The sequence below is a fragment of the Bos mutus genome, chromosome 19 (genome assembly GCF_027580195.1).
Source record: "Bos mutus isolate GX-2022 chromosome 19, NWIPB_WYAK_1.1, whole genome shotgun sequence".
NCBI classification, from domain to species: domain Eukaryota; kingdom Metazoa; phylum Chordata; class Mammalia; order Artiodactyla; family Bovidae; genus Bos; species Bos mutus.
The window spans coordinates 34472292-34485244 of NC_091635.1; the positions used below are offsets into that span (position 1 = coordinate 34472292).

The following is a 12953-nucleotide window of genomic DNA, read 5'->3' on the forward strand; positions in this document are numbered from 1 at the left end:
GGTGCTAAAATTGGAAAAATCTCATACAAACTGGGGAGAATTGTTCATTCTAATACTGGTATCCCTCAAAATGTTTCTCAGCTTTGCCAGGGCATTCTGACTCAAAGAAGTCACAAAGCAGTATCATTTTTGCTTCTCCCAGAAGCCCAGGGCCTGTAAATCTGAGGAGGACTCATGAAGAAAGGGGAGAGTGTCCGTTCTCTCAAATGTGTATAAAAGGACAAAGCTCACTGTATGTATTTCAGCAATAATGATGGAAAGAATCCAGGATGGCCATTTCCGGTTAAACTTAAAAGATTAAATGAAGTCAGGAAAACATTATTCCAAAGGGTCTAGGATTACTGGAGCTCTATCTATTGAATTCTTTCTTATGTACATCTCACTAATCATAGGGAAATTGTTTTCATTAAAAAATATTTTTAAAATTTTTAAATTATGCATTAGGATGTAATATACAACATAGTGACTATATTTAATGCTGTATTGCTTATTTGAAAGTTGCTAAGAGGATGGATCTTAAAAGTTTTCATCACAGGACTTCCCTGGTGGTCCAGTGGTTAAGAGTTCACCATCCAATGCAGGAAATTTGGGTTTGATCCCTGGTTGGGGAGCTAAGATCCCACATCCCTAGTGGTCAAAATACCAAAACATAAAATGGAAGCAATATTTTTACAAATTTAATTAAGACTTTGAAAATGATCCATATTTTTAAAAAGTCAGTTCTCATCACAAAAAAATTTGTGATCGTGTATGCTGACAGATATTAGCTAGACTTACTGTGGTGATCACAATACATACAAATATGAGATCATTATATGAAACATACATATAGCTTATGTATTTAAAAATATGTAAACTAATACATTATATGAAACTAATACAATGTTTTATATCAATTATACCTCAATGAGAAGATTGTAATTGAGGTAAAATATACATAACATTTACTACACACTCATATTGTTGTATAACCCGTCCCCAGAACTCGTTTTCATTTCGCAAAACAAATCCTGTTAAGCAGCTCCCTGTTGACCCTCCTCTCAGCCCCTGGTAACCAGCATTCTACTTTCTGTCTCTATGAATTTGACTACTCTAAGTACTTCATATGTAAGGGCTCATCTAATATTTGTCTTTTTGCTCCTGGCTTATTAGAACTTTTAAAATTGACTGGGTATGGACTTCCCTGATGGTCCAGCCTTCCAGTGTAGGGGGTACAAGTTTGATACCTGGTCAGGGAGCCAAGATCCCACATGCCTTGTGGTCTACACATCAAAGCATGAAGCAGAATACTGTAACGAATTCAATAAAGACTTTTAAAACGATTTTTAAAAAGCCTTAAAAAAATAAATAGAAAATAAAATTAACTGGCTAGAATCAGAAACAGAAAGTGCCGAAACTGGCCCAGGTCTCTCATCTCCTTTTGTTCCTTTTTACCAAGCTCACATGTGGACATGTGCAATTCACCTTTGTGGTTCCAACTCAGCAATTCTCAACCTTCTCACATAGGGAGCATTTAAAAATTCTCTTGTCCAGGTTCCACTCCCAGATTCATTGAATTTAGAATCTCAGGGAGTGAAGGCTACTGCAAACATCCCAGGCATTTCTAATTTGCATTCAAGATTGCCATCCAGTGCCCAGCTGAAGAGCTGAAAGGCAGATGTGTGTGTGTGCTGTGTGCTTAGTTGCTTGTTGCTGCTGCTGCTGCTAAGTTGCTTCAGTTGTGTCCAACTCTGTGCAACCCCATAGACGGCAGCCCACCAGGCCCCACCATCCCTGGGATTCTCCAGGCAAGAACACTGGAGTGGGTTGCCATTGCCTTCTCCGGCTTAGTTGCTTAGCTGTTTGCAACTCTGCAACCCCATGGACTTCAGCCCATCAGGTTCCTCTGTCCATGGGGATTCTCCAGGCAAGAATACTGGAGTGGGTTGCCATGCCCTCCTCCAGGGGATCTTCCCAACTGAGGCATCGAGCCCAGGTCTCCCGAATTGCCCTCGGATTCTTCATCATCTGAGTCACCAAGGAAGCAGATGAATAGCTGGCAAATCAGAGAGTTTAGGGAAGATGATCTTCAAGGTCTCTTTTTTTAAAACAACTTTATTCATTTATTTATGGCTGCACTCGGTGTTCCTTGCTGCATGGGCTTTTCTCTAGTTTCAGTGAGCAGGGGCCACTGTTCGTTGTGTTGTTCAGGCTTCTCATTGCAGCGGCTGCACTTGTTGTGGAGCACAGGCTCTAGGCACGCAGGCTCAGTGCTTGCAGCTCCCAGGCCCTGGAGTGCAGCGGACTTTAGTAGTTGGAACATGTGGGCTCGTCGAGTTCTTTTTAAATTCAAAAATTTTGCAAAATCAACTAGCATCTTTGTAGTTCTCAACCAGCAGTGGTTGAGTTGCTTCCGCTAGGCTTAGAAGGAGATGAACCAGAGCCGTCTGGAGTGTGGCTCCCCCTGCAGTTTACTGCTGTCTTGGCAAGCCCACTGTCCTGTCTTACTCTTTCCCACCCCATGGATTGTAGCCCACCAGGCTCCTCTGTACATGGAATTTCCCAGGCAAGAACACCGGAGTGGGGAGCCATTTCCTACTCCAGGAGATCTCCCCAACCCAGGGATCAAACCCAGGTCTCTTGTGTCTACCTGCGTTATCAGGCGGGTTCTTTACCACTAGTGCCACCCAGGAAGCTGCATAGAGGCCTCTTACTGGTGGCTATAACACCCCTCTCCTGCCGCATTCATTCAACGCATACTTCTTAATATGGCTCACTTTCCCTTTAAAACACTTTTTCAAGTAATCAGATCAGATCAGTCGCTCAGTCGTGTCCGACTCTTTGCGACCCCATGAATCGCAGCACGCCAGGCCTCCCTGTCCATCACCAACTCCCGGGGTTCACTCAGACTCACGTCCATCGAGTCAGTGATGCCATCCAGCCATCTCATCCTCTGTCGTCCCCTTCTCCTCCTGCCCCCAATCCCTCCCAGCATCAGAGTCTTTTCCAATGAGTCAACTCTTCGCATGAGGTGGCCAAAGTACTGGAGTTTCAGCTTTAGCATAATTCCTTCCAAAGAAATCCCAGGGCTGATCTCCTTCAGAATAGACTGGTTGGATCTCCTTGCAGTCCAAGGGACTCTCAAGAGTCTTCTCCATCACCACAGTTCAAAAGCATCAATTCTTCGGTGCTCAGCCTTCTTCACAGTCCAACTCTCACATCCATACATGACCACTAGAAAAACCATAGCCTTGACTAGACGGACCTTTGTTGGCAAAGTAATGTCTCTGCTTTTGAATATGCTATCTAGGTTGGTCATAACTTTCCTTCCAAGGAGTAAGCGTCTTTGAATTTCATGGCTGCAGTCACCATCTGCAGTGATTTTGGAGCCCAAAAAAATAAAGTCTGACACTGTTTCCACTGTTTCCCCATCTATTTCCCATGAAGTGATGGGGCCGGATGCCATGATCTTCGTTTTCTGAATGTTGAGCTTTAAGCCAACTTTTTCACTCTTCACTTTCACTTTCATCAAGAGGCTTTTTAGTTCCTCTTCACTTTCTGCCGTAAGGGTGGTGTCATCTGCATATCTGAGGTTATTGATATTTCTCCCAGCAATCTTGATTCCAGCTTGTGTTTCTTCCAGTCCAGCGTTTCTCATGATGTACTCTGCATAGAAGTTAAATAAGCAGGGTGACAATATACAGCCTTGACGTACTCCTTTTCCTATTTGGAACCAGTCTGTTGTTCCATGTCCTGTTCTAACTGTTGCTTCCTGACCTGCATACAAATTTCTCAAGAGGCAGATCAGGTGGTCTGGTATTCCCATCTCTTTCAGAATTTTCCACAGTTTATTGTGATCCACACAGTCAAAGGCTTTGGCATAGTCAATAAAGCAGAAATAGATGTTTTTCTGGAACTCTCTTGCTTTTTCCATGATCCAGCGGATATTGGCAATTTGATCTCTGGTTCCTCTGCCTTTTCTAAAACCAGCTTGAACATCAGGAAGTTCATGGTTCACATATTGCTGAAGCCTGGCTTGGAGAATTTTAAGCATTACTTTACTAGCGTGTGAGATGAGTGCAATTTCAAGTAATAGATAATAGTATTTGTGCTCAATACATCAACTTCTAAAACACCTTGAGATTTACAAATAATTCTAAAGTCAAATGGGGACATTACAGGGATATTGATTTCAGCTGAATGTAAGGGATACTTTATTGAAACTTGAGGGGTTTAATAGAATAAATTGCCTTATGAATAGTGATTCCCTTGACACCAGTGCTACACAAGTGAGTATGACCTATGAGAGATACTATAGCGTAAGAATCCTAAATTAGAAGAAATTAGGATGACCTTGAGGAGGCCCTGTGCATACATGCTAAGTCACTTCAGTCATGTCCGACTTCCAGACCCAGGGATCAAATCCATGTCTTCTGTGGCTCCTGCATTGCAGGTGGATTCTTTACCACTGAGCCACCTGGGAAGCCCCTGTGGGGCCCTCCTAAATCCAAAATTCCATGATTTTTATTTATTTATTTTGGCTGCACTGGGTCTTAGTTGTAGCATGTGGGATCTTTTTAGCTGCAGCATGTGGGATCTAGTTCCCTGACCAGGGATCAAATCCAGGCCCCCTGCATTTGGAGCTTGGGGTCTTAGCCACTGCACCACGAAGGAACTCCCCCAAAGTCCATGATTTTAAAGTCAGACAATTAAAGATTGACCTGAAGCAGAGGGATGGTTTCTGAGCTAAGAAATGGAGCTCCAGGGTTCTGATTATTCCAACTTTCAACCACTCCCCAAGTATATTTACATTAACTACTAAATGTAAGATATCCCAAGTGAATACACATGTGTGCCATTTGGAATAACATTCATTACAGCATCTAAGAACTTCCTAAAAGCTTTTAAGGAAGATTTGCTGATTATTTTCATTGTAAAAGAATTATTGATTTTGTAACATCATGTTTTACAAATATGGATAGAAATAACAAAACATAAGAGAAAAAAAACGGAGAGATAAATTAATCTGCAATTTTAGTCGGAGATTTTAAAACTCATTTTTCAGTACTTAAGGGTGTAAATAGGCTTCCTCCCCAAAAATCATCTTTGTTGTTAATTTCTTAATTTTCATTAGAGGACATCCTCCATATTAATTCAATATTGTTAAATGCTTTGATACTTGTTTTATGTTTCTGAAATACTTGGAAATTAAGCAACATAATTCTAAATTGCCATAGTTAAAGAAGAAATCCCAAAGAAATTTGGAAAATATTTGAACTCGAGGATAATGAAATCACAAAATATCAAAATTTGTAGCATGTAGCTAAAGCACTGATTAAAAGAAAACTTATACCTTTAAATCTTATATTTGAAAAGAATAAAGCTCTAAAGTAGTAATCTAAAAATCCACTTAAAGAATATAGGCTTTTAAAGACAAAAACTTAAAGTGAGTAGTAAAGTAGAAATAATAAAGTTATGAGCAAAATTTAACAGACAATAGAGTTACTTTGAACATCTAAGCATTGATTTATAGATCACTAGTTACTTAGCCAAGGTGCTTGGGTGACTAAAAACAACTTTAAAACTGCCCTTTGAAGTGCATTTAGAAAGAAAAAGAAACGTTCAAGCCGCCATTAGGGAAGCAGAGTGTGATTCAATTCCTTTGGAAAAACACAGAGCACCCCACAGTTCCATGCAAAAATAGCTGAAGCTTCTCGCGTGCTGTAATGTGTCAATAACTTTAGAAACCCCTCTGTGCTGTATCCTTCACAAGCAGCCTAAGGGCTGGTTGCTATTTCTCCCTTCACATGCAGCCCTTGCCACTTATACCTGGCACCTGTTGGCACTGAATTTGCAACCCCTCGTTTAGAATTGGGTCTCAGGTGGCACTAGTGATAAAGAACCTGCCTGTCAACGCAGGAGACATAAGAGACACTGGTTCGATCCCTGGGTCTGGAAGATCCCCTGGAAGAGGAAATGGAAACTCACTCCAGTATTCTTGACTGGAGAATCCCATGGACAGAGGAGCCTGGCAGGCTGTGGTCCATGGGGTTGCAAATAGTCGGACATGACTGAAGCAACTTAGTATGTACACATGCATTTAGAATCTCTCTTCCACATCTCTTGCCCCAGTTCAGATCCCAAATATTCTGGTCTTATTGGTCCCAAAGCCGTTTTTGCATGGTTCCCATTTCCCACAGGGCTTCCCTGATGGCTCAGAGAGTAAAGAATCTGCCTGCAATGCCGGAAACTCGGGTTTGATCCTTGGGTTGGGAAAATCCCCTGGGGAATGGCAACCCACTCCAGTATTCTTGCCTGGAGAATCCCATGGACAGAGGAGCCTGGCAGGCTACAGTCCATGGGGTCACAAAGAGCTGGACACGATTGAGTGACTAACACACACACATTTCCCAAGGGTAGTTGGGCTAAGCGTGTAGTCACCTTAAAATTTCTGCACAAAACGAATTCTATGATTTCTCTCATTACTTCCTCACATGTTGGAGGCATTTTCTCTCCCTCTGTACTTAATAGACTATCTTGCTTTAATTTCTTCCCACTCTTGGAGGCTAGGTTTGGTTTGGTGGGCTGATGAGGGAGGGAGAGACCGCTCCAAGTACTTTAGCGGGTGGGATTGAAGGCAGAGCCCTCCTGAGCTATGAGTGTCCTATGAGTGGGGCTGGAACTAAGAACCAGGGGCGTGGACAGGGTGTGTCACAGAGAAGGGGATGTGCCTGCTTCTTTCTGGCCCAGGAGGAACCAGGTCAATTATTCAGCACCTGGGTACCCATAGAGCCCACCGCATCCCCGCTATTGTCTTCCCAATCCTCCCCCTTGCTGTCCTGCCCCACCCCACCCCCCAGAATAGAATGACACCTACTCAGACAATGCGATGCAATTTCCTCATTTTATTAGGAAAGGACAGTGGGAGTGGCACCTTCCAGGGTCAAGGAAGGCACGGGGGAGGGGCAAACAACAGATGGCTGGCAACTAGAAGGCACAGCTGGCCTCCCCGAAGCGGCGGCACTTCATGACCCGCAGGTACGTCTCCGTCTTATGCAGGTCCTTCCGGAAGCAGGAGAGCAGACCGTAGTTCTTGAGCAGCGCGTCGTCACTGCGCATGTTTGTGTCAAATTTGTCATAGGTCTGCTTGAGGATCTGCCCAGCCCGGGGGGTGCCATCTTCCAGCTCCTGCCAAGGGAGGGAGAGACAGAGAGGCCGAAGGGCCCTCAGGAGCAGCTCCCTCCTGCCCGCTCCATTTTCCACCCTCCCCTACAGGCTTGGAGAAGGGCGAGGAAGGAGGTTTCAAAAGGGGAAAAGGTTTCCCCTGGGTCAAGGCTGGACTGCTAGAAAGAGGGAGAGAGCAGGGATCTGTCTCCCCCAGCCTACGTGCATTCTCCTGGCTAAGCCAGGAGAGGGCGGGCATGGCCCCCAGCATGGAAGGGACCCACAACGCCATCCCCACCCGCATCAGGGCCAGGATGCCTTCCTCCAGGTCCTTCAGCTTCTCATAGACACGGTCCGAGGTGCCAAACACCAAGCTGTTGGTGAAGACTCTGCTGAGGAACTGCAGGGGCCCAAGCCACGACTGGATGAGGAGCAGTGAGATGCGAAGCAGCTCCAAGTCCTGCTGGCAGATGGGTGGTCGGTGGGTGCCGCGGGCTTGGGGCAGCCCTGCAAGGTCGGCCTCTGCCCGAGGACCTCCTGCCACCACCGCCCACCATCATCCTCCACTGCCATCCAACAACCTCCGCCACCTCGGGGAGAAGGCCGCCCCAGGCCCAGTGCGGAGAGCTGGGGCAGCCTACTTAGGATGAAGGAGGTCCCCTGCTCCTCGGTCCGAGGTTGCCACTCACTGATTTCTGCTGGGCCTCATTCTTGCCCGTGGGGGCCGGGATGGTTTCAGAGAAGCAGAAGGCAACCTGGGTGTTCTGGATGGAGTATCTCTGTCCCTCCGGGATGTAGGTGCGCTCCTGGGGGAAGAACACACCCACCCAGGTCTAAGCTGGTGCGCGGTTCCCCTCCCCGCCTTATTCGGAACCCTCCCCACCCCACACACCCCCGTTTCTGCTCCCCTAACCACATCCCTACTTGGATAAAATAGGGCTGAACTCCTCAGTTTCCTCCCACTGTGTGGAGGGGGTGTGGATTCACCCCTTCCTGCCTCCCCACCCCTAGGACGCATCCCTCGGGAGCTTACAAACTCTTTGAAGGTGTCAGCAGCCAGCTGATGCAGGTGCTGAGCCCGGAGCACAGCGTTGGCAAACAGGCCGGACAAGGACATGGCTGGGAAGGCGCCCACCACCTGAGTCCAGGGCAGGCAGAGCAGGGCGAAAGCCAGGAGCAGGGAGGTCCGGGGGCCTAGGGAGAGACCAGGAGGGCCGCGACGGAGGGCCCCAGGGAGCTAGACGCCTGATCTCCTGCCAGCCCCCACCTACCCTTCCCTCCAGGGACTGAGAACATTTCAAACTTGGCCAAATGTCTGGGTGTAGATACCTATGTTCACATTCGGAAGCCCTAAAGCCCAAAGCTCTGAACACATCCATCGGCAGGGCCCCCCGCATTACCCCTTTAGGACACGCGAATGGAGGGGATTTTAGCGAGCTTACCTGCAGCCATCATAGCTGGTGAGCTGTCCACAGGACCCTGAGTCGTCTGGTGAACTGGGTCCTGGGATCCTGGAATTGGTCCCTGCTGGGCCATTTTTATACCCTGGCTTCTTCTCTCTCTCCCTTTCCCCCCACCTGTGTGCTCTATACATTTATGCAAGGACCACTGGCAGCCTGTGCTAATGGATAATTTAGAACCTCCTCTCACTCATCCTGTTCCCGTTCCTTCTCTGGGGTCATGTCCCCCAGGCTTGTCATCATCCCGTCTCCACTGCCACCAGCCAGAGGGCTGTGCACACAGGGTCTCAGCTTGAGAGCCCACCCCATGGGTTTTCTTTTTAAAGGGGAGGTAGCAGAAGCGAGGAGAAGGCAATGGCACCCCATTCTGGAAGGCTGCAGTCCATGGGGTCGCTGAGGGTCGGACACAACTGAGTGACTTCACTTTCACTTTTCACTTTCATGCATTGGAGGAGGAAATGGCAACCCACTCCAATGTTCTTGCCTGGAGAATCCCAGGGACGGGGGAGCCTGGTGGGCTGCTGTCTATGGCGTCGCACAGAGTCGGACACGACTGAAGCAACTTAGCAGCAGCAGCAGCAGCAGAAGCGAATGGGCTTCCCAGGTGGCTCAGCCGTAAAGAATCTAGCTGCAAATGCAGGAGACTCAGGTTCAATCCCTGGGTCAGATAAATCCCCTGGAGAAGAGAAAGGCAACCCACCCCAGTATTCTTGTCTAGAAAATCCCAAGGACAGGGGAGCCTGGTGGTCAACAGTCTCAGTTCAGTTCAGTTCAGTTCAGTTGCTCAGTCGTGTCCGATTCCTCGCGACCCCAGGAATATAGCATGCCAGGCCTCCCTGTCCATCACCAACTCCTAGAATTTGCTCAAATTCATGTTCATTGAGTCAGTGATGCCATCCAACCATCTTACCCTTTGTCGTCCCCTTCTGCCACCCTCAATCTTTCCCAGCATCAGGGTCTTTTCCAATGAGTTAGTTCTTCACATCAGGTGGCCAAAGTACTGGAGTTTCAGCTTCAACATCAGTCCTTCCAATGAATATTCAGGACTGATTTCCTTTAGGATGGATTGGTTGGATCTCCTTGCAGTCCAAGAGTCTTCTCCAACACCACAGTTCAAAGGTGTCTCTTTTGAACTTCAGCACTCAGCTTTCTTAATAGTTCAACTAACTCTCACATCCATACATGACTACTGGAAAAACCATAGCCTTGACTACATGGACCTTTGTTGGCAAAGTAATGTCTCTACTTTTTAGTATGCTGTCTAGGTTGGTCGTAGCTTTTCTTCCAAGAAGAAAGCATCTTTTAATTTCATGGCTTCAGTCACCATCAGCAGTGATTTTGGAGTCCCCCAAATAAAGTCTCTCACTGTTTCCATTGCCTCCCCATCTACTTGCCATGAAGTGATGGGACCAGATACCATTATCTTCGTTTTTTGAATGTTGAGCTTTAAGCCAACTTTTTAGCTCTCCTCTTTCACTTTCACTTTTAGTTCTTCTTCACTTTCTGCCGTAAGGGTGGTGTCATCTGCATATCTGAGGTTATTGATATTCCTCCCAGAAATCTTGATTCCAGCTTGTGCTTCATCCAGCCTGTCATTTTACACGATGTACTCTGCATACAAGTTAAATAAGCAGGGTGACAATATACAGCCTTGACGTACTCCTTTCCTAATTTGGAACCAGTCGGTTGTTCCATGTCTGGTTCTAACTGTTGCTTCTTGACCTGCATACAGATTTCTCAGTAGTCAGGTAAGGTAGTCTGGTATTTCCATCTCTTTAAGAATTTTTGACAATTTGTCAAAGGCTTTTCGACAGTCAAAGGCTTTGGTATAGTCAATAAAAAGAAGTAGCTGTTTTTCTGGAACTCTCTTGCTTTTTCTATTATCCAACAGATGTTGGCAATCTGATCTCTGGTTCCTCTGCCTTTTCTAAATCCACCTTGAACATCTGCAAGTTCATGGTTCACGTACTGTTGAAGCCTGGCTTGGAGAATTTTGAGCATTACTTTGCAAGCGTGTGAGACGAGTGCAATTGTGCAGTAGTTTGAACATTCTTTGACATTGTCTTTCTTTAGGATTGGAATGAGAACTGACCTTTTCTAGTCCTGTGGCCACTGCTGAGTTTTCCAAATTTGCTGGTATATTGAGTGCAGCACTTTAAAGCATCATCTTTCAGGATTTGAAATAGCTCCACTGGAATTCCATCCCCTCCACTAGCTTTGTTCGTAGTGATGCCTTCCAAGGCCCACTTGACTTCACATTCCAGGATGTCTGGCTCTAGGTGAGTGATCACACCATCATGGTTATCTGGGTCATGAAGGTTTTTTTTTGTATAGTTCTTCTGTGTGTTCTTGCCACCTCTTCTTATTATCATCTGCTTCTGTTAGGTCCATACCATTTCTGTCCTTTATTGTGCCCATCTTTGCATGAAATGTTCCCTTCGTATCTCTAATTCTGTTGAAGAGATCTCTAGTCTTTCCTATTCTATTGTTTTCCTCTATTTCTTTGCATTGATCACTGAGGAAAGTTTTCTTATCTCTCCTTGCTATTCTTTGGAACTCTGCATTCAAATAGGTACCTTTCCTTTTCTCCTTTGCCTTTAGCTTCTCTTCTTTTCTCAGTTAAGGCCTCCTCAGGCAACCATTTTGCCTTTTTACATTTCTTTTTCTTGGGTATGGTCTTGATCCCTGCCTCCTGTACAATGTCATGAACCTCCGTCCATAGTTCTTCAGGCACTCTGTCTATCAGATCTAATATCCTGAATCTATTTCTCACTTCCACTGTGTAATTGTAAGGGATTTGATTTAGGTCATACCTGAATGGTCTAGTGGTTTTCCCTACTTTCTTCAATTGAAGTCTGAAATTGGCAATAAGGAGTTCATGATTTGAGCCACAGTCAGCTCCCAGTCTTGTTTTTGCTGACTGTATAGAGCTTCTCCATCTTTGGCTGCAAAGAATATAATCAATCTGATTTCAGTATTGACCATCTGGTGATGGCCATATGTGGAGTCTTCTCTTGTGTTGTTGGAAGAGGGTGTTTGCTATGACCAGTGAATTCTCTTGGCAAAACTTTGTTAGCCTTTGCCCTGCTTCATTTTGTATTCCAAGGCCAAATTTACCTGTTACTCCAGGCAACAGCGTTGTCTAACTCATGAACCGCAGCCTTGTCTAACTCAGTGAAACTATGAGCCATGCCGTGTAGGGCCACCCAAGACAGATGGGTCATGGTGAAGAGTTCTGACAAAATGTGGTCCACTGGAGAAGGGAACGGCAAACCACTTCTGTATTCTTGCCTTGAGAACCCCATGAACAGTATGAAAATTAAAAAAGATATGACACTGAACACTGAACTCCCCAGGTCGGTAGGTACCCAATATGCTACTGGAGAAGAGTGGAGAAATGACTCCAGAAAGCAGGAAGAGACGGAGCCAAAGCGAAAATGGCACCCAGTTGTAGATGTGATTGGTGATGGAAGTAAAGTCCAATGCTGTAAAGAACAATATTGCATAGGAACCTGGAATGTTAGGTTCATGAATCAAGGTAAACTGGACACGGTCAAACAGGAGATGACAAGAGTGAACATCGACATTTTAGATATCAGTGAAAAATGGACTGGAATGGGTGAATTTAATTCAGATGACAATTATGCCCACTACTGTGGGCAAGAATCCCTTAGAAGAAATGCAGTACCCTCATAGTCAATAAAAGAGTCGGAAATGCAATACTTGGATGCAATCTCAAAAATGACAGAATGATCTCTGTTCATTTCCAAGGCAACCCATTCAATGTCACAGTAATCCAGTCTATGCCCCGACCAGGAATGCTGAAGAAGCTGAAATTGTACAGTTCTGTGAAGACCTACAAGACCTTCTAGAACTAACACCAAAAAAGATGTCCTTTCCATCATAGGAGCTACAGCCTATGAGGCCACAAAAGAGTCGGACCCACGACTGAGCCACTAAACAGCAACAGGCAGAAAGGAGTACCCCAAGCCCAGGCACCACTCTGGCAGGGCGTCATTGTGGGGTGTTCCCCAGGGTCAGGGAGGCCCGAGCTGGTCCCCTGAAGGAAGTGTTGTCTCAGGATGGATGTATCTTGAGAGCTATGTGGATGCTTCCTCACTCTCTACCCACTTCCTCCTCCCTGAAATGCTCCTCTCCATCCACCAGAGAGAATGTGTGTTTGGGGAAAGGGAGCCAAGGATAGCAATAGATGCTGAGGTTTCTGGGCACAAGTTCCTCCTTCGCTCCATCACCTTCCTCCTGCCACCTGATCCAAACTGAGGTGGATGCAGTGCTAACCCGTGACCATTAGAGGGCTTCAGCCCCGCATGTCCCTTTTCCTGAACGTCC

General features: G+C 45.9%; 1 protein-coding gene across 2 annotated transcripts; it reads right to left on the reverse strand.

The window, feature by feature from the left end:
• Positions 1 to 6966: 6966 nt before the first annotated feature.
• On the reverse strand, positions 6967 to 8598 carry LOC102271788 (somatotropin). Of its 2 annotated transcripts, none has more exons than XM_070388864.1 (5): positions 8586 to 8598; positions 8177 to 8337; positions 7833 to 7946; positions 7442 to 7603; positions 6967 to 7167 (listed from the first exon to the last, which is right to left on the reverse strand). In XM_070388864.1, exons 1-5 carry the CDS (start codon positions 8596 to 8598, stop codon positions 6967 to 6969), a joined length of 651 nt encoding a protein of 216 aa, XP_070244965.1. The 2 variants fall into 2 exon arrangements, with proteins under 2 accessions (XP_070244965.1, XP_005911160.1); XM_005911098.2 differs by having other exon boundaries at positions 7833 to 7949.
• Between the last annotated feature and the right edge of the window lie 4355 nt (positions 8599 to 12953).